A 20,615-nucleotide genomic window follows, 5' to 3' on the forward strand; every position below is an offset into this window, starting at 1 on the left:
CTTCCCGGAGCAGCAGTGGCGGAGCGCGGGAGGAGGCCGGGCAGCGGCGATGGGCGCGGGCGCCTGCGATGCCCCCGCAGACCCGCACGGCCGTGCCTTCATCACGGCACCGGCAGATACGGGCGCCGAAGGCAGAGCGGGCCGTGCTCGGTAACGACGAGGTCAAATGTACCCGCGCCTCGTTCACACGAGTCGGCGTTCACCGCTCCGCGGGGCCGACGGCGAAGGACGCGGACTCGGGGCAGCCACGGAGCCGCGGGTGGGCGGGGAAGGCGCCGGAGCTTCGTCCCCGCCGCGCCCCGGGGCCCCGCGCTCCCCTCGGGGCCGCCCCATCCCGCCCCGGGGGCCTCGCTCTCCCTCGGGACTGCCCCACTGCGCCGCGCAGGCTCAGCGCTTACCTGGGAGCGGTGCTTTCGCCATGGCAGGGCTGCCCGCTCGCAGCCCAGCCGTCCTCAGCCGTGTCAGGTGCTCGCCCGCTGGGCGCTCCGGCACCCTGCTCTCCGGCGCCCCATCGGCTTTCGGCAGAGGCCCCCCGCCGCCCCCTTTCCGCGGGCGCTGAGAGCCGCGGCCGGGAGCCGCCGCCGCCGCCGCCCGGAGCCGCCCGCCCGCCGCTGAAGGCGCAGCCGCCGTCGCTAAAGGCGCAGTGAGCGGCTCCGCCGAGAGCGGGGGCCGGGCCGGGCCGGGCCAGCTCGGGGACGTGGCTGCGCATAAACGGCCTGGAGAGAGCGGCCGCGGGGTGCAGCAGCCCCCCGCCCCCGGCAGGGACCTGGCGGCTGCTCTCGCCCCGCCGCTGCCGGCAAGGCTCCCCCCGCCCGGAGCTCGCCTGGCCCGCAGTCCCCACGACACGCCTCCCGGGAGGGGTGGCAGCTCCCTGGCCGTCCGGGCACCCCTCGGACCTGCAAGCACGCAGAGCAGGAGGGGATGAGGCCCGTGCCCGGCTCCGGCCCTCAGCTACCCGGGGGCCGCGTGGCGCTGTCCCTACGCCGGCCCGCGCCTCCGCTGCTGCTGCGGCACTGCCCCTGCGAGCGGCTGCTCTGCATTTTGACAGAAAAATTCCTCCGGGTGCTGCCAAGCCCCGTGTCAGTGCAGTGGCTGAACAACTGCAAAACTGCCTTTTAAGTCAGCCATAGGCAAGTGGCTTAAAGTCTGCTGAAAGCTGAATTAGGGAACTTACAGGGTTCGTCCCTCTTCAAGAGCCTCACTAGCAGCATGTGTCTAAAAGGAGAGAAACTAACTTCTCCAGAACCCCCAATAACCGGGAGAAATTAATCTTAAGGAATGTCTTAAGTCACAGCACTTCTTGTAGAAACGATGGGAGGAGGCTGGCAGAAAGCTTAGGAGGGATTGTACATTACTACATGTGTCAGAACACCTCTAAATAAAGGGCAGTTAACAAAAGTTTTGCCCCCAAAATCCTACAATTTTTCTACCCAGCAAACATAATGTAACCAAGTCCTAAAGCAACTTACTAAGGCTCTGTGCCAACACCAACTTGGTAGGTATAATTACATGATTTGCTAGGGGCATTGTTTAGCAGTTCATTCAAGAGCCACAGCAAATACCCCTGAAAGCATGGCAAGCTAAGTGGTTTTGCTTGAGCCTTAAGTGGAACAGCCAGAACACCCAGCAGTTCCCACCTCCAGAGCCAGCTCCAAGTAAACTATGGTTCACCTTCCATAGAAGGTTAAAAATGAATGTGTTACAGATTGAACTATAACGGAGAAAGAAATTCACAAAGGAGACTGTCATATGTTCTTTGTGTTACCTCAAGAGTTGAATTTGCATTTCCTACGTAAGTAATTATTAGTCACTGCTCTGACTCCAGACATAATCCAAACTAGTACCTTGATTACTTGAAACAAGTTAATTTAATGTTGCAGAAATGCCAATTGCTCATTTATTTTGTTGTTCTTGATTTCAATGGGATTCTTAAGAGAAAGGAATGTGAGGCTGAATCACTCACTAAATGCTGATTAAAATGTAACATTTTATACTAGTTTAAGAAAAAGAAAGTAAGATCTCTATCATGTGCCTCTATTGGAAGGTCTCCTTTTGCCTGTGCATTATGTACTAGAGGTACTCAGGAACTCCATTCTGAAGCCAATGGCAAGAGCCCAAGCAAGCCTGCAATTACAGCCAGTGACAAGTGTTTGCGTATTTCTGCTGTGCCATGAGAATCCTTCACTGGATTGCTACATATCCAAAAGAACTCACTCCAGTGTAGCATGTGCTAAGGTGATTAGCCAATAAAAGTAAGGAAGTCTTTTCTGAAAAGGAAAACATTATTATAATGGCTCTATAAAAAACCTAAGATGAATCTTTAATGGAGATCCAGTGCAGAAAATCTCACAGACTGTCAAGCTGAGGCTGATGTTGATGGGACAGGTGGGAAAGAATTCACTGCACTGGCTGCAAAAACTCTGATGTGAATACAGCTTCTGCATAGTCCTCACAAACATCCTGCAGCTCTGCTGCCACGTCACACAGGGCTTCTTCTGTCAGTTGCTCTGCAAGACTAAGGGAGAGAGAGGGCAAAAAAAAGAGAAGGAAAAGGTTCATAAAGTCAGCTTTCAAATTCCAGTCTTTCACTTCCAAACCACAAAGATAGTTCATATACCTCTCAGCAATCTGCCATGGATTGAAACTGCCCACTACCTCATGGGAAATAAGCTTTAAATGATGCTTGTATCTGCTGTTATAATCCAAGATGCTCTGGAGCACATTGCTTGGCACAGAGAGAGAGACAGAATATGCTTTCTGTAGAGAATTCAGAGGCAAGGGCTGCAGAATGGCATTTCCAGTCAGCAATTTCTCCTCTGCTTCTTTATTTTCATCAATATCACTGGAAATATAAAATAATCATCAAGACAGAACTAAATTTTTAAGTCTCTTTTTGAAGAGTCAGTGTAATGAAAACACTATAATTAAGTCACATAGATCTTATGCACCACAGTTTAGTATAGGGCCAACTATTCCACTTACGTGCTGTCAAAAGGTTTCTCAAATAAAATGTCTGTTTCCAGGTCTCCGTGTCTGATTAATTTGGTTATCTGAACTGGATGAGGAGATGTAGGTTTTTTAGCTGTTGATGCCGTTTGTAGTTCTAGAAGGAAGAAAATACTATTTTAAATTGTTTTTTTGAAAGAGAAAAACTACATCTACTGCAGATTAAGTCCTCACAAAGACTTTTGTTTCTTTCAAGGCAAAGTCCTCCAGGTCAGTAAAGTATTCAAAATGAGAAAAAACATAAATACAGGTCAGTGTATTAAAGCTGAGCGTTTTAGAAATACTACCTCTAGTATAAATCATTTGTGCTGCCAGTGAGTACTTCTAGCAGAGATACAGAAAGTACCACTGTAAAGATAGCACAGTCTATCAAATTCAGTGGTAAATCCAAGATATGGAAAAAGAATCTATAAAGATTTAGGGTAAATCTTCACCAGTCTTACTGAGAAATTTTCCAACTTGTGTTAAACAATACGGTTTCAGTGAAGTTGTATGTGATCCAATGGAAAATCAATGTAGCTTCACTGTGCTACTCAATCAAACCATAGGATAAAGAAAAGGAGTGCTGATAAAGTACTGATTTTAGAACTACATTTTAGAAACTGTCCTCTGAAAGAAGCACCTATGGTAAAAAACATGTCCTAGTGGCACTACTTGATCGCACATAATCCAATTACTTTGTCAAAACACCTGATTTTAAACCTACAGACTACAGGGAAAACAAGTTATATTAAAAAAGACAGCTACCCATTTTGTCTTCCTGGGCCCAGAACTGGGAGTCACTGTAGACAATCTGGGTGACTCTCCTGCGGACAGCCTCCTGGTACATCTGTGGTAGAACACACACGTCAGTCAGTCAACCATGTACCTGGCAGCTCAGCTGTACTGATTATCACTAACAGCAAAGCAAGTCATGATCCTCCTTTGGCAAAACAAGCTTATTTTGGCCAGTAACACAATATAGAGAAGAGATAGGGGATTGACACAGACATTTCTCTTGTTCAAAATGTCATTCTCAAATACAAAAGTAATTGCTAGTCCCATGGGAACTCCTCCCACTTCAGCCCAACAGCTCTTAGCCAAACAACTGAAGGGCCTTCAGGCTGCTCCTGCCTCACCAACAGTGAATCCAAATGCCTCCAGTGCTCCAGTGCCTCAGGGACAAGGACACTGTAACTTCACACTTCCGACTGATGAACAGATGTCTAGGAGTAAATGGCACTAAACTGAGTAGTTCTAAGTCACAATATATTTCAGAGAACAGAAGGGTCAAAAAGGAACTCAAAACTATGAAAAAACTGATTGAAGAAAACTTTTAAAGAAAGCAATATATGAGAAAGCTCAAGTCAAGTAAATGATAACCCTAAGAATATTTATATAGAAAGATGAATAGAAAGAACAGATAACTATGTATGTGTCCAATTTCTCCATGTTGCCCTTTGAAATACTTTGGATTGCCAGAGCATAATTCCTCAAGATGGTCATGCTACTAGAATAATGAGATTCTATAGCACACAAAAGAGAAAAATTCAAATAAATATTAAAATACTTTCCATTTTGCTAGAATATCGGCATAATCTACATACTGATTCTCCCATTCATGCACAAAGATTTAAGCCACAAAGTCTTGACATGGAATGCAAATTCAGATCTGCCAACTTTACAGCAACAGATTTATCAAACACTCTGCTTCTGTTTTTACACTATGTCTTCTGGAAGCACAAACTCCATCCAGGTCTTTGATCTCAGACACTGATCCAGTCACACCTTGCTTCATTTTAGAATGTAGATACTTACAGATATTATAATTTATGGACAGTAAATAAGAAATTGACACGAATGAGACTAACCAAGACAGAAAATCTTACTTCAATTTCTTCCATTCTTTGCAACATTGACTCCAGGCTATGAGTGTCAGCCACAGGTAGGGCCTCAGCCTGGAGTCTCTCATGCTGATCCATGCTCCACAGTTCCTGAGCAGTATCTTCCAAAAGATCATCCAATAGCTTTTCACTCAGAATATCTGCATTTGTTGCAACCTGCTACTTAAAAAAACAAATCCCAAAAACAAATGTTACGGAAAACAAAAATACATAAACCCAATACAAGAAAGAAAGAAAAAAACCCAAACCAAAACAAAAGTGACTTGCATTAAAATGAAAGTAAACTGTTTGTTGCCCCTTAACAAATGTTTGACAGCTCTCAAGGCATCATTCACGCAGTGGCATGAGCTTGTCTGTACTACCTGTGTCCTGTCTAATGGAGGCTCTGACCACTCCCGTATCTCCTTCTCAGCTTTGTCCGCATACTGGGCTGGAGAAACAGTTTGTGACCTGCATAAAGAACAAATGACAACGCCATTCTCAAACCTCATATGCCAACAATAATTTAAAACACCAAACTACATAAATGTATTTTTATATTTACTCCCACTGTTGGGAGTGGGGAGAAGCTCATATCAGATCTGACACCTTTTATGAGATTTTTCAAAGAAAGTCATTACCTTAACTTCTGTATTTTTTCCATTTCTCCCCCGCAAAGGTCAGTTAGAACCTTCACTCCTCTTGAATTTTTTGCTTCAAGCCTTGCTAGTCTTCGAAAATAGCACAGGAGCATAAAGAGTTACAAAATGTACATTCTAACAACTGAAGAATTAAATAGTGTGATTTCCAGTATTAGTTTGGAAGAGTTACAAGAAATTTTGGAGAGAAAATTAATAGACTTTAAAAACATATCATCCAGAAAATTCTGTTGAGAATGAGGGATCTTAATCATGTTTCTGCTGTTGGCAAACAGGAACTAGATGCTTATCCACAAATACTGTCCAGAGAAATGAGCTCCTCATCTTACCATGCACACTACCTAGTACAGATCCAGTACCTGGATATCCTGCTTCAAATGTCACAAACACCAGCCCCAAACCAATGTAAATTTGAAGACCCCCGTCTAACAGTATGTTGAATAGAGTTTAGAGTAAACAAATCTGCACTTTATTATTGCCTGGGAGAGGGAGACAATATTTACCTTCTTAATGCAGTGATGGGAATACCGACTCCTCCTCCTGTGTTTTCTCACTGTCCCGCCTTGCACAATTTGCCCCTGACTCCCACGCAGCAATTCAGACAAAAGACTAAATCCCTGGCTCTTCCTAGGCTTTAGAAAATGAAACTGCTTTGGGCCAAGTGGGAAAGGAGAGGACCTATGGACAGCAAGCTGTGCTGTGCCACTGAACTGAAGCCTGGCCAACTCTATCGTAGTCACTAGCACAGATCCAGAAGCATTTCCACGGGGAAGCGGGGAGAAGGTGGGTGCCAGAAACTGCAAACATACCGCTTAGGTGAAAGAGACCGAGGTGGAGGCTTTGAAGGCAGGCAAGACATTTTGCTCTCCTTAGCAGGTCGTTTGTTCTCTTTTAGTTGGAAAGCTATAGTTGGCTCTTGAAATCGAGCATGCTTTCCTGGAGGGTGTGCACGTCTCAATTTTAAAGATTTCAGCATTCCCTTAAAATTAACATGATCACATTACAAACACATATTCCAGTCGCTGAATTTTTAAAGTATTTGGCATTCTGTTTCAGACTTTATCTTGAAATCTTGCCAGCTGGCTTTGCTGCAGTTGATGTACGTGAAGGATTTACAAGTGCTTTAAAAGGAAGTATAGCTGTGCCTGAATAGAACATATGCTTAATCCTGCAACTATTATTTTTGCAAACAGTTCCAACTTTTCCAGTATTTCTCTTCATAGGGAAAAACTTACTTTTGATTTTTCCGAATTAGACTCTATGTTAACTATTTATAAATCCAAATAGAAGATTTCCAAGGTAACATTGTATTCAGCTAGAAAACTGTAATATTCACATATTCATATCTGTTACAAAGTCACTTAGGCTCATCCCCTCTACATGAATTATTGTAATGCTTAGCCTTCCTGCCCATGATCCTCACTGATCCACAGGGATAGGAAGCAGTAAAAGTTACATAAGCATATATCAATGTTACTGTTTCAGATTTGATTTTCCTAGTTAAAAGTGAAACTCTGAGGAATGAATAAAAGAAAAATACATTCCTTAGCAAAATATAGCCCAAGTCTTTTAAGAACTGTCTTCTTTCCACTATGGAACTTCTTTCTGGTTGCAAGGACTTAGCAGAAACTAGAACTTGTATAGAAAAATTTTATCATTTCTGTTATCAATTAAGTAAGCCTGAGTAACTTATATACTCCTACTAATATTAGAACATTACTGCTGAGTGCATTTTTTTGTGATAGAGGATGACCATAGGAGGAAGATACCACAGCTTTAATTTCAAATTTATAAAAACACCTTAATTTCAAAGATGAAACTAGATTCAGTGAGCATTTCCCTTACCAATTCTGTTGTTTCCAGTTGTAGAGTGTATTTCCAAGGAACAGTAAACACTGTTTTTGAAAAATGTTTGCTAAAATAGCCATAACCACTAGAAATATCAGGCAGATGACATAGTTTATCCCTCTATGTCTCTTAGCTCAGAATAGCAATATTGTGAAGAAGTGTGAAGCTTTCACAGTGTCCTATATTATACAACAAATCCCAGAAAACAGGTAGAAGACTGCATAAATTATTTATCACTTCCATACCTGTGATTTTGAAGGCAATAACACAACTTTCTTCTTCAAAGCACCACTTTCAAGGACAGACTCTTTTTTTACAGCTCTAGTTCTCACCAGTACATCTGTACTTCCTTGCAAAGTAGCACTTCTCTCTGAAGTAGGTGCGCCACTTTCTTCTTGGTATTTATTGTGTAATATATGAGCACAGCTGTTTGCCTGTTGAACTGCTGAAATATTTGCAACATGTCAGTGTTTATCTATACTAAAAATAACATATGAACTGTTAAGTGTAAGCTGAAAGGGGCAAGAATTGTCTTTTTTTCTACATTTGATACCTCTGTTATGCTTAGGTATACCTTAGGGTATACCTTAAGGTATACCTTATCATGAACTTCTAAGCTATACCATAATTTTTTAAAAAATCAAAGAGAAAACGAAAAATTCTAGCCTTGTATTTCCTGACAAGTATTAAAGAAATTGTCTTTCTTACATTGTTTTGATGAACAGGAAGGTTAGTATTTGTGTGTATATACATATTTATATGTACAGAGATATTTGAAAATATACATATATATGCAAGTCATGGGAAAGCCTTTTGGGAGTAATTGCTATATGAGGTCTAGGCAGTGATAAAAAAGCACCCTCTTTTAGGCAGCAAGACACATGGAAACCATTAGATGTTTATATACTGTCTCCCTGGACTGCCAGAATTCAGCACATGGAATTCTTGCTACCTGGGAGTAGTAGGGAATACTTATTATTATAGTTCAAACCAGCCTGAGAGAGAAAGTCACCACAAAGAAGAAAAACAGTTCATATAGTTTATATAATAATGTAAGAACTTACAGTGGCTTTCATGAGGTTCCAAAACACTTCAAGTATAGTTATATTTATACCTCACAACACCTTGAGAAAGAATAAAGCTCCTCTCCTTTCATATCCAAAGCAAAAGAACAATAAAGAAAGCCAATTCCAAACAGTTACACTGCAAGGTAGTGGTGAAAACCCCCAAGTCTTCATCTTAACCATCAGTTCATGTGTCTCTAGGTAAAAAGTGTGACTGTTGTGCAAAAGATATTAACAGTAATGAACTAGCCAGGATAAAACAGCTACTGCTCCCAGAAGTAGAAATATTATACCAACCAAGGGAATTCTGAGCCAAAGACACAGAATAATTTTTCAGTATGAACAGTTAAACAAGCAAAGCCTGGTTTTTGTTAGACTGATTTGCTAACGTTTAAGCAACTCCTGATCAGCAATACCATAATAAAAAATTGAACTGCAGATGGCAAGTTAAGTGATAAAAATGTATTTAATTATTCAAAATACAAACCAGTCAAAAGACTCCTGGCACATGGAGGTTTTTTAGACTCTTGTCCATGCTGTCCCTTTAAGGTGAGAGGTTTGTTTTCTCCTTTTGGAGATAGAAAGTGCTTTCTCTCTGGAAATGGCTCAGTGTTCCCTGGAGATTTGGCCTGAGAAGCTGAAATGCATTTCTTCACTGTTTTTGGTGCTTGCTGGTTTTCCAACAGTGAATTCAGATCCTGCACCAAATATTTAGAGTTTTAATTATTCTCTCAGTAAATCTCATGTAATGAAAAGCAAATTCAAGACATTCTAAGCAGTTGGAGCTTTTTTGGTCTGGTTTTGTTTTGGTGTTTTTTTTTAAAAGATAACTTTCAGGTTTTTTCAGACTGATAGCTTGTTCATGTAGAAGCTTTTTCACATTATTAACTTCAATCTTGCTGAAAAGGCTTACACTTTTTGTATTTACAACTGACTGCTGCAAACCATTTGCTTACAGAATGCTCAAAAAGAATTGAACACAAGGGCTACAGACCAACAAAAACTTCACAGTCCCATGGCTATGGTAACACAAATACTTATTCCAATGCTATGTTCAAACTTAACTACCTCCTTTTCTGTTCCCAGGCAGTTAGTACTCTTACTGTTCTCATAAGCAGGTCATAACACTACAATTAAAAACATAGCTCTTACAGTTTTAACAGTATTTTAAGGCAAGTATTGCTTTTTTTTTTTTTATTTGTGCAGCAGGCAACATGAATCAGAACTTTTCTATTATACCAATGACATGTATAAGTCATCAGATATCAGTAAAAAAGATATTTGAAGGACACAGAGACAAGTAACTCTTGTACCCACAACTTTATCTTCTGCCTGGACAACTCCGCATGCATCACTGTATGAGATGCTCAGGTGCTCACCACTGATGCGGATGACTGAAGCATGCATCCAGAGTAATAAAACACTTAATGCACACCTATGTATAAAATTAATTATCTCTGTCCTGAAAATGACTAATGAATTAGAAACTGATGCTTTGTTACAACTATCACTATGAGTCCTCATTCTACCAGGACAGCCAAAAAGCTAGGAACAGCATCAACAAGACCAGCAGTAGGTAGCTTCTGTGTTTAGTATGCACATCTCTTTTAGACCACCATTACTAAGGAACATTAGAAGTATATTTTTACATTAAAAAGTATGGCCTATAAAAAATAAAAACAATCCCAGTAATATATTCTGCCATTTCATTAACACAATCTCATATTTCACTACCTCTTTCCTGCCTTAGCAAAAACAAATGTTTTTTCCTACCTCAACTTGCAGCAAAATGTCTATGATAGCTTCAGAAATGGAAGAATCCCCTTCTAGTTTGGCGGAGCAGAGAGACAGTTGACGAATGAGATTGCCCAGTTCCTTGTAATGGGCAGGAATCTGCTCATCTGTTTGATCTGTAAACTGATTGGCAAATGCCTGCAAGGTTCGTACAGCTCCTCTGTGTGCTGCTGCCAGCCTGGATACTGCTCGAGACTGGAAAAATGAAAAATAAACAAATGCTTTAATACCTATAGTTTCTATGGATACTTATACTACTGGAAGAATTGTTGCTGAAATGTTATGCAGAAGCACTCAGGCTTGGAATAATTTTAATTTATATTAATCCATTTGTGAGACAAAACAAAACAGGCATTGAAATAATTTACTCAAGATTCCTCACAAGAGTACTCCTATCAATGTCATGATGGCTTCAGGTAAAACAGCCTGCGTATAACAGGTCATGATGTTTTCTACTACCTGTGCCAATACAGAACTCTAACCATCTACAGTTGGCTGGAGTCTAATGTGCAACAATTGCACAAACAGAATATTCTCAATCCTCATTTTGTTACAGAAGAAAATGCAGGTGATCAAAGAAGCACAAGAGATCAAAAGGGCAACACTGGCTGGACTGTAGGCATGATCTCAGCCATCCCCCTGAAAGGTGCTGGGCAGAGAAGAAAATCAGAAAGAAGGCTGGTAAGATTGAGTGTCATCAACCAGAAGTCTAAAAAAAGCAGGCAAGAGTAGAACACATTGTTACTTCCTTGCAAAAAGAAATTGGAGTGAAGAAGGAATTAGAAGCCACGTAAACACAGAAGACCAACCACCTTCCTCTGATTTACTGCAGATGAGGCTGAGGAGAAGCAGCAAAGGCAGTATCAGACCAAGTGAACCATACTTCTCAGAGAATGAGATTAAATAGGTAAGATACAAAGGACATCTGGAGAGGGCTTAGCTGCACCCTAGACAATCTAACTCAATTATCCAGAAAACTCTGTTAATAAGTCACTCACAGCCTGAAGGATAATTACATCTTACCTTTTTAGTGTGTTTGATTGTATGAGGACTCAGTTTCTCTAAATCATTCTGAATTTCTTTTACCTGTTTATCAAGAAAGGAGACAGAGAGGAGCAAGACAGACATAATTAGTTCCATGTCTATAAATGAACAACACATCTTCACTGTAGCATCTGAGATTTTCCAACAGTGATGCTCACCTGTCTGCCCAGCCATGAGGAAATCAGTCACACCATTCAGATCTAAACTGGAATGTCATGAAACTTCAGAGATAACCCAATGGAATTTCTTTTGTTTCAGTTAGCTTCTGACAAATTCATCACAACAAACTAAGCTCCTATGCATCCCGGTTTAAAATCATGGTTCCTACCTGTTGCTGGAGCACATACAGCATCCGAGCTGACCGGGCAGCTTGCTGCCGTCTCCTAGCGCAAAGCCGCTGCTCATTTTCAGGATCTAGAAGTTCTCTATCTCTCCCTAAAAAGCACAGAATATAAAGTTTTATATCTTGATTTAACCTGCGAAAATGCCAATTAAGCCATGACAATAGACATAATTTAGTAATAAGCCTTTTCCATGCAGAACCAAACCACATATTTGTGGGGGTTCCTTTAACAGTAATGCAGGTTAGTTACTGTAAACTCTACATCCTGTTTCTATTTAGAATTTGACTAAAGAGTCTAATACAATATAGCTCATTAGTTATTTAAAAAATCATATGACCCCTTAGTTTCATTATAAAGTTGCAGATAAAGCAGTCAAAATTAGAAATGTTTAAACTTCCTGCTAGTTATTACAAAAGAACCAACTGCTTAAGCTGGCTAGCTATTATTTTATTTACTTTAAAAAAAAAAATGGTTCTCAAAAGTCCAGACATAAATATGAATCTAATATAACCAAAAAATGGGGGGGAAATATCAACAAACTAGTGTACATTTATATTACATAATTACTGTTCAGTCTTACACCTTTTTTAATAATATCTTCAATTTTCTGGACATAGCTCCTCAATTCTTTTTGCAGACGCTGGACTTCCTGCATATTTTGATGTTCTCTTTTATTTAAATTTGGCTTGGGGTCTGGTCCTGTGTCACGGGTGGAAGGAGAGTCCAAAACAGCTGGTACTGGCTTTCCTTCCTTAACTACGCAGAGATAAAGGTTCGTGTCAGAGCTGGCAGACTCCCCTCGGGAAGGCTGATCGAGCCTCTGCTGACATGTCAAGTGAGTCTGAGACTTCAGGGTATTTTTATTGTCTCGACTTGCAAATACTTCAGTCTTCTGCAGTTGTGATTTCTGGGTCTGCAATGGTGTACTGAAGACATCTCCAAATACCTGCTGTTTTACTTGCTCTTTAAGACGTCTTTGTTTGATGTCCCTTTTGGCCAGCTGAACAGCCAATTTAAGTCTCTCTTCAGATACCACTGAGAACATCCCAGAGCTTCTCAGGCTGAGGTCCTCACTTCCAACGAGATTTCTCTGATCACTGGATGCCTTCAGTTTTTCTATTACAATTGGAGGGGGGCGAGAGAATCTGAGAGCCAAGTTCTCTGGAACTGCAGGAACATTTCTATTAAACTGGAGCTGTTCAAAGTGTAAAAAAACCCTGATGTTATACAGAATGCTACACACAGATGATACATCTCTGCCATGATGGCACTGTTTTGGATTTATGATGAACACAGCGCTAACAGCACACCAATGTTTTCATTCTTGCTAAGCAGTGCTCACAGAGTTCAAGGCTTTTTCTGCTCCTCACCTGCTCACCATTGTGTAGCCTAGGGGTGGGCAAGAAGCTAGAGAGGAAACAACTGGATGCCTGACCCCAAGTGACAAAAGGCATATTTCACACCCTGTGGCAAGATGTTCAGCAGTGAAAGCTGCAGGGAAGGAGAAAGGGGAGACTGGTGATGGGGTCTGTCTTCCTCAGTCACTGTTATATGTGCTGAAGTCATGGAAATGGCTTTATTTCTGCCTGCTGATGGGATGTAGAGAATGAATTCCTTATTTTGTTTTGTGCACACAAGCAGGAAAGCATTGGCTTTCCTTGTTAACCTGCCTTTATCACAACCCATAACTTTTCACCTTCCAGTTCTCTTCCCCATCCCAACTGGGAAAGGGTGAGCAAGTGGCCATATGCTCACTGTCTACTGGGATTGAACCACAACAGACAATTAAGAATAATTACAAACACAGTTTGTGATCTCTAGGCTTACTAAAGGACAGTGTCAAGATTACATGTGGCAGCACGAGGAAAGCTAGTACGGCACTCCCTGCTGGGCTGTCTCATGAAGTGGGTCAGAATCATCTTTCTGTTACAATCACAAAGAAAACCAATTCAGTATCGCTACAGACGGCAAATGGTACCTGTGTCTGTAAAGCTTTAGCTTCATTCCTGTATCGCTGGGTGGTGAATGCAAACACATCATCAGACACCGCTGTCTTGCTTCGTACCATCGCATCGGCTCGAAAGCAAATCCCGCTATTACCCCTTGCTTGCTGTACATGCGAGAACAATAAACCGTTACTTCAGACTCACAAAAGCCATCCCGGGTCTAATGTGAGTAACAAAGGGAGAACCAGCCCGAGGAGCTGCAGACACAAGATTGGGGCGGCCTCTCTGCAACCTCCCAGGGCCCGCGGCTGCTCCCACCTCGGGCCCGCGGGGCGTCCCGAGCGGCGCCGGCACCGGCACTGGCACCGGCGGGCCCCGGGCGCTGCCGCAAGGGAGGGCCTGAGGGCCGGAGGAACGGAGGGCTGAAGGCCGGAGGAACGGAGGGCTGAGGGCCGGAGGAACGGAGGGCTGACGGCCGGAGGAACGGAGGGCTGAGGGCCGGAGGAACGGAGGGCTGACGGCCGGAGGAACGGAGGGCTGAGGGCCGGAGGAACGGAGGGCTGACGGCCGGAGGAACGGAGGGCTGAGGGCCGGAGGAACGGAGGGCTGAGGGCCGGAGGAACGGAGGGCTGAGGGCCGGAGGAACGGAGGGCTGAGGGCCGGAGGAACGGAGGCCGGAGCGCGGCAGGACGCGCGGCCGCGGCCGCTCCCGCCACCCTCGCCCCGGGCCCGCCGCCGCAGGGGCCGCCGGGAGCGCGGGAGCTACGGCGGCCGCGCGGGCCGGGCCGGGCGGAGCCGCCGCCATGGGCTGGGAGGAGGCGCAGGTCCGCGGGTACCCCGAGTTCGTGCGGGCGGCGCAGAGCTACCGCGGCCGGCCCATCTTCGCGCTCTTCTGCGGCGATAAGGACGCCGAGGGCAGGAGCTGGTGTCCCGACTGCGTGACGGGTGAGGCCGTGGGGGGAGCGCCCTGTCTGCGGCACGGGCCGTGTCGGTGCTGAGAAAGCCGGAGGCCCCGGGTGCCTTTCCGGGAAGTGCCGGGTAGGCACAGCGGCGCCGGTCCCAGGCTCCCGGCGCCCTTTCCCCTGCTGAACCCGACGGCCTGAGCGGGCTGTGACCCGCAGCTGCCGCACTGCCCGTTTCGCTGCCCACATCGAGCGGCACGGGCTCGGGCACGGCACGGCACGGGCACGGCACGGGCACTGCTCGGGCACAGCACGGGCACTGCATGGGCACAGCACAGGCACGGCACGGGCTCGGGCACGGCACGGCACGGGCACGGCACGGGCACTGCTCGGGCACAGCACGGGCACTGCATGGGCACAGCACAGCACAGGCACGGCACGGGCTCGGGCACGGCACGGCACGGGCACGGCACAGGCACTGCTCGGGCACAGCACGGGCACAGCACAGCACAGGCACGGCACAGGCACGGCACGGCACGGGCTGTTGGCGAAGGCTCGTTCGGCCCAGCAGACTAAGAGCCGTGAGTCCTGCGGTCAGTTTCTCCTGTGCTGCACGTGTGCCCTCCCCGACGCTGTCCGGCGGCAGCGTTCGCATTCCCTTCTCAGTAATAGCGCACTGAGCTGCCGGGCCGCACGTCTGTGAGCACGTATGAAGGTGCGTTATGGAACCATCACCCTGCGGCAGGGCACTGTGCCGGGCTGCCACACCCAGGACACGACAGAACGAGTGTTTCTCTTCCTCTTAGAGAAGAAATTGGCCTTTACTCCAACACAAGTCCAGTCAGCGTTCAAGCATGTAATAAACTCTGAAAAACTTGTGTATAGCCAGGTGCAACAAAATATAGATCTCTAACTAAAGCAGACAGAACATTAATTAGCAGCCTTGCTGGTCCAAGTAAATCCATGTGATTCGGTAGCACGAGTACTTAGTACTAACAGATTTTTTTGAATTATTTTGTAGCTGAGCCAATTGTGAGGAAGGAACTTCATAACTTGCCTGATGAATCAGTTTTCATCTACTGTTTAGTAGGAGATAGAGCCTAGTAAGTACCTTTGAATGCTGAGAAATGTGATGACTTTGTTTTCTTGGTGGACTGATGGTTAATGTGTTGAAAAAACTGGCTATGCTGTCCTTTTCTTTAAAGAATCAATAATTTGTTGAGGTCTTCACTATCGCTAACATATCCTACCTGCATGCTTGTTTTGAGAAGGGTATCGGGAAGGTGTGAGGAAAAAGCCTTTGAATAATTTTGAAGCTATTTTAATTTCAAAATGCCCCTCCACAAGCTGTGCTTAACACCTTCTTTCTGAACAGCTGGAAGGATCCCAACAATGAATTCAGGATGAATCTGAAACTAACAGGAGTGCCTACACTACTTAAGTATGGAACAGTAAGTGATTTATGTTCCGGATCTACAAGCACTGAGATGGGGACCTGGCAGGAATTTAGGGCTGTAAATGAATTAGTCACTTGTATTCTCTGAGAACCCTCTCTTGTGTAAGGAGACCATAACATTCTAAACAGCTCCTCTGGTCCCTGTTCCTCACTCAAACAGTTCCTCAAGAAAGAACCATTCTGCTTGTTGTGTAATGTCTGTAATAAACTTGCAGTGAAGGGAACACGTGCATTTGGCTCTTAGTGCTTGAGGGGTTGAGAAACTTAGCTACATGTTGTTACTGTTCCCGATTCGCAGCTCCTCAGCTCCTTTTGAAAAATCCAAGCACTGAACTACGGGAGTGAGACTCAGCAGCTCAAGTTGTAACTTGTACATGTCAGTTAAATTAACAGTTACTTTCTTAGAAACGCCTCTTCCAAGGCCAGAAAACCCTCAGGAATGTTTCAGTTATAGTTACCTTTCTTGTTCCACCCCCACTACCTCACTCCCCAGGACAACCTTGATGGATGTAGTTAATGTTACTATGTACAAATGGCTCTCAGCTAGCTTTTCAATGATGAACTTTTCTTTCAGCCTCAGAAGCTGGTTGAAGAAGAATGTTTTAAAGCAGAGCTTGTGCGTATGTTGTTTACCGAAGACTAAAGCCCTCACTCGTCAATCATTGATGAAGATAGTAGTCTCAATTACTGCACTGTCCTTTCAAGAAATCAATGACCTTTGTTAAAACTCCAATGATTAATTATTTTAGACTAGTCAAGATAAATGTCCTGAAATTCTGGATCCAAACGTTACACTAAAATCTTACTAGAAAAACTGTATTTTTCCTTTCATGTCCAAATAAACTTGAGTTTGTGAACAACCTCTTTTCGAAGGAGCTGAGCTCATGTTAGAAACTCAGATTAGCCTGCACTTACTGAAGTGTAACTGCAAAGTTACAGTGAGTAAGGAGGAAGGGGAGAAACATAAAGACCTCCTTCCTAAGCCTTACCACATAATTACTGAAACTGTTAAGATAAATTTTCAATGCCAAAGATGTTTAATAGCTTATCTGTTCAGTGCAAGTGTGATAATGTGGTGGCTGACAGCTGCAGTACCTGCTCCTACAAGGACACAACATGAATGCACCAGAAATACAGTCTAAAAATATGAAAATTAAAACCTTGGCAGCTGCCAAGAGCTATGTTCTTAGAATAAAAATCTATACAGGAATAAATGGCAAGTGCTTCTCCAACACTCCAAGCAATGGCACGTTTCCCCACAGACCCTGTTCTTGTTACATGGAGTGTAAAGAGACTTCAGAGCAGCCACTGCTTTACAGGCAGAGGCCAAGATGCAAGGAAGCTGAGTTTAATAGAACAGAGACAGCTACAGCTTGTTTCCTTCTCTATCCTGCAGAATTTATCAGCATTTATCTCTGCTCCACTCCCCAGACCTCACTCCTGATTTCTATCCGTACAATGTGCTGTAAGGAAAACAAACTTCCATCAACAATGACTGCCAGGGTAACAGAAGTGACATGTAATAGCTCAGCTTGGTTTCAAGGAAAAACTGCACAGTTTTGACTTTGTCTATCATCACTTCACCTTTGCTTGTCCCAGAGCTGTAAGTAGCAGGGAGTTCTCTTAAGATACATCATTATTCTCCAGGGAAAAGGTTTCCTAGGAACAGCCTTTAGAGCTACACTTCTTTGTAGAGAGTTGGTAAGTGACAAATCTAGATTTTGTTTTCAAAATCAAGAGGAATCAATAACTATTGTAGTAAAGCTCTTACAAAATTGTCCATGCTGTAAAATAAATTGCAGGTGTTTATTAGTTTTTAAAGGAGTTGATGAAACAAAAACAACCCTAGTCATTTGATAAATTCAAATAAAAGGCACAGAGCCAGAGCCAAACTTGCACAAGGGTTCATTCACCTCCTGTAAATACTTCACTAACACAAAGTACACCTTATCATCACTACTCTGTGTGCTTTTCATTTTACAGAGGTGTTGTTTTGTTGCTGCTGCTCAGCCAGTGCCTGCTGGAGGCGCATCCTTTTCCGGGAATAGTGCTGCCAGTGGAGGATCTGTTGCTCATCAATAAATTTGGCACACTGAGCATTGACCAGCTCTTTGCGGAAATGTTCATACTGAAGCAGCTCTAGCATATGCAGACATTGAGGATACCTGGGTTAAAAATAACCACACTTCAATACAGGTTTTTACAAGGGACACTAAATCTAGAGTCTCCAGTACTTCTGTGGGTCGTTAGTTTTGACTCATATGTGCTTTACCCAAGTGTGAAACGACTTCAGCATGAACACTGTGACTTGGTAACTGCAGCATCAGGCCAGGAAACAAGACAACCAATCCCAGTAATAAATGCACATTCCTGCTTACTTACAGTAGCTTCCCCAATGGCTTGGTTTGATAGACCAAATCTATCCATCCATCCAACAGGCTTTACAAGGCCTCTTTCCAGAGCCCAATTAAAGATGACCAAAACCATTTTCCCAAAAACAGAAGGCATTAGCACACTTGCAAAAACACAAAAATCATCTTTTGTCTCATGCAAGCATCAATAATGCACAATTGATCTTAAAATGCACTTACTGCTTTTTTGCCCTAATGTTCAATAGTTTGATTTTAAACCAATCGAAAGTGCAGATTAAGGCTTTAAAGGAAGATTCTATGCAAAACTCATGAAATTTTTATAATTTTGCCTATTGCTGCTACATGTGGACTATTGGAAACAGGGGAATCTACATTGCATATAACCATATGCATAATCTATGTTGCAGGAAGGACAAAAGTAATGCTACAGGCAGAAATGAAATCCTATCATGCTGCTGTACAGTGTTCAAAATGAGGTCAATGGCAAACCATTAAAATGCAGAAACTTAAGGGAATTTAGTACTTACTTCAGGTATTTTGCATATTCAGGTTCTTTCCAATAAAGTAAATATTTAAGATAATTTACAAACGCTTTATCTTTGAAGTAGCCTCTTTGTGCAAGAACTGAAATGACAAGGAATTGACAGTTACAGATGGGTGCAAAATATCAGCCTACTTGAAAAAAAATCACAAAGTCAAAGCTTTCTCATTACAATCAAATTTCAATAATTTATATTTGGCAAATTAAAAAACCACAGGGCAAAATAAGATTTTTATGTCAAGAAAATAATAGATTGGCCTCATCTCCCTTATAGTTTGTATCTTTCATTGAATGGAACAGCTTTTTGAAACAAGAAAACTTTGACAGTAGCATCAAAATTAACAGAGTTATGCACAGTACCTAAAACTATTCACATTAGTAAAATTCTGTTTTCAGATAAAGGAATGCTGTTAACTTGACATTACTTTTTAATAACAGACTGGAACTTGTTATTTTCTTCCTCCATCAAATAAATGCCTTTTTTTTTTTTCTTGCATTCCAACTAACAAAAGACTTTGCATTTAAAAAAAAAATCCACCTGTTAAACAAATAATTTACAGGTTAGTTTCATGCTGTGAAAACCCTTTTCTTTGTTTAGCCCTCTCTCCATATTCAACATTACCGGTAACAATAAACAGCATTGCACTATATTAACTCATCCAGGTTGTGGTATTTACTTTAAGTACTCACAGTTGAGGTAATTTGGATTTGCCAGACATTGAACAAACTCCAGCTCCAACTGGAATCGAAGTCGATTTCCTGTATCATCTGATTCAAGACAAAACCAGTAAGAATTGGACCCACACAGACTGAAAGCATTCGCAGTCTGTACCGGGACCAAAGCGGGCTGGGGCGGGTGAGGGCCACGGCCGGCGGCAGCGAACGGCGCGGTGCGCGGGCCCGGCGCGGCCAGGGCGCGCCCGGGACAGGCCCTGGGCTGCGGGCTCCGAGGGCAGCCGTGCGGCGCCCCGCTCGGCCTGCGCCGGCCCGGCACGCCCGGCGCTCCGGGGGCCTGCCGGCTCCGAGCGGCGGCGACAGCGGCCCCACGGGGCTCCTCCCGGGCTCCTCCCCGGCTCCGCTCCCGGCCCCGCTCCCGGCTCCGCTCCCGGCTCCGCACGCTCCCGGCTCCGCTCCCGGCCCCGCTCCCGGCCCCGCTCCCGGCTCCGCTCCCGGCCCCGCTCCCGGCTCCGCACGCTCCCGGCTCCGCTCCCGGCTCCGCTCCCGGCCCCGCTCCGGCTCTGCACGCTCCCGGCCCCGCTCCCGGCTCCGCACGCTCCCGGCTCCGCTCCCGGCCCCGCTCCGGCTCTGCACGCTCCCGGCCCCGCTCCCGGCTCCGCACGCTCCCGGCTCCGCTCCCGGCCCCGCTCCCGGCTCCGCACGCTCCCGCACCTGCGTCCATGTCCGGGCGCACACACCCGACAGCGGCGAGCGCGCCCCCTACCTACGGCCCGGCGAAATGCAACGCTAGGCACGCTGGGAACGCAGCGGCCGTTGCCTAGCAACGGTGGGGGCGGGGCCATGGCGGGGGCGTGGCGCGTCGGGGCGGGGCAATGGCGGGAGGGGCGGGGCCATGGCGGGCGGGGCGGGGCTATGACCGGGAGGGGCGGGGCTATGACCGGGAGGGGCGGGACAATGGCGGGAGGGGCGGGGCTATGACTGGGAGGGGCGGGGCAATGGCGGGAGGGGCGGGGCTATGACCGGGAGGGGCGGGACAATGGCGGGCGGGGCGGGGCCATGACGGGGCGCGGCGGCGCCGCTGTGTGCCGCAGCCACCGGT

At 44.9% G+C, this 20,615-nt stretch overlaps 4 protein-coding genes across 12 annotated transcripts in view; 1 reads left to right on the forward strand and 3 right to left on the reverse strand.

Annotated features, from left to right (window-relative positions):
- PITPNM3 (PITPNM family member 3) overlaps positions 1 to 1,748 on the reverse strand; it is a 55,627-nt gene extending 53,879 nt beyond the window's left edge. For 3 of the 5 annotated variants that reach the window (XM_085557133.1, XM_085557132.1, XM_085557136.1), the window contains exon 1: positions 1,175 to 1,748. In XM_085557133.1, the coding sequence (XP_085413259.1) occupies positions 1,175 to 1,211 (37 nt within the window). In that variant the 5' untranslated portion in view covers positions 1,212 to 1,748. Of the gene's footprint in view, positions 1 to 398; positions 618 to 1,174 lie in introns of those variants that run through there. The other 2 variants (XM_021533097.3, XM_031506453.3) reach the window with 2 other exon arrangements.
- Positions 1,749 to 2,295: 547 nt separating this feature from the next.
- KIAA0753 (KIAA0753 ortholog) lies at positions 2,296 to 18,921 on the reverse strand. Of its 5 annotated transcripts, XM_085557127.1 has the most exons (17): positions 14,037 to 14,292; positions 13,886 to 13,966; positions 13,600 to 13,731; positions 12,204 to 12,816; positions 11,606 to 11,712; positions 11,257 to 11,319; positions 10,213 to 10,428; positions 8,927 to 9,137; positions 7,621 to 7,820; positions 6,337 to 6,506; positions 5,510 to 5,599; positions 5,252 to 5,339; positions 4,875 to 5,048; positions 3,754 to 3,835; positions 2,983 to 3,103; positions 2,618 to 2,842; positions 2,296 to 2,515 (listed from the first exon to the last, which is right to left on the reverse strand). In XM_085557127.1, the coding sequence occupies exons 3-17, from the start codon at positions 13,687 to 13,689 to the stop codon at positions 2,398 to 2,400; spliced, it is 2,568 nt and encodes an 855-aa protein (XP_085413253.1). In that variant the 5' UTR covers positions 13,690 to 13,731; positions 13,886 to 13,966; positions 14,037 to 14,292; the 3' UTR covers positions 2,296 to 2,397. The 5 variants fall into 5 exon arrangements, with proteins under 5 accessions (XP_085413253.1, XP_085413254.1, XP_085413256.1 ...); XM_085557128.1 differs by lacking the exons at positions 13,886 to 13,966; positions 14,037 to 14,292 and adding an exon at positions 18,825 to 18,921; XM_085557130.1 differs by having other exon boundaries at positions 7,621 to 7,817; positions 13,886 to 14,292.
- Positions 14,350 to 16,785, forward strand: TXNDC17 (thioredoxin domain containing 17). The gene is made up of 4 exons (XM_021533090.4): positions 14,350 to 14,512; positions 15,491 to 15,572; positions 15,845 to 15,920; positions 16,500 to 16,785. The coding sequence occupies exons 1-4, from the start codon at positions 14,371 to 14,373 to the stop codon at positions 16,566 to 16,568; spliced, it is 369 nt and encodes a 122-aa protein (XP_021388765.1). The 5' UTR covers positions 14,350 to 14,370; the 3' UTR covers positions 16,569 to 16,785.
- On the reverse strand, positions 17,708 to 20,264 carry MED31 (mediator complex subunit 31). The gene is made up of 4 exons (XM_021533089.4): positions 20,228 to 20,264; positions 19,529 to 19,606; positions 18,825 to 18,921; positions 17,708 to 18,090 (listed from the first exon to the last, which is right to left on the reverse strand). Exons 1-4 carry the CDS (start codon positions 20,235 to 20,237, stop codon positions 17,898 to 17,900), a joined length of 378 nt encoding a protein of 125 aa, XP_021388764.1. The 5' UTR covers positions 20,238 to 20,264; the 3' UTR covers positions 17,708 to 17,897.
- Positions 20,265 to 20,615: the final 351 nt, after the last annotated feature.

Source organism: Lonchura striata, chromosome 19, assembly GCF_050655825.1.
Source record: "Lonchura striata isolate lonStrDom1 chromosome 19, ASM5065582v1, whole genome shotgun sequence".
Lineage (NCBI taxonomy): Eukaryota > Metazoa > Chordata > Aves > Passeriformes > Estrildidae > Lonchura > Lonchura striata.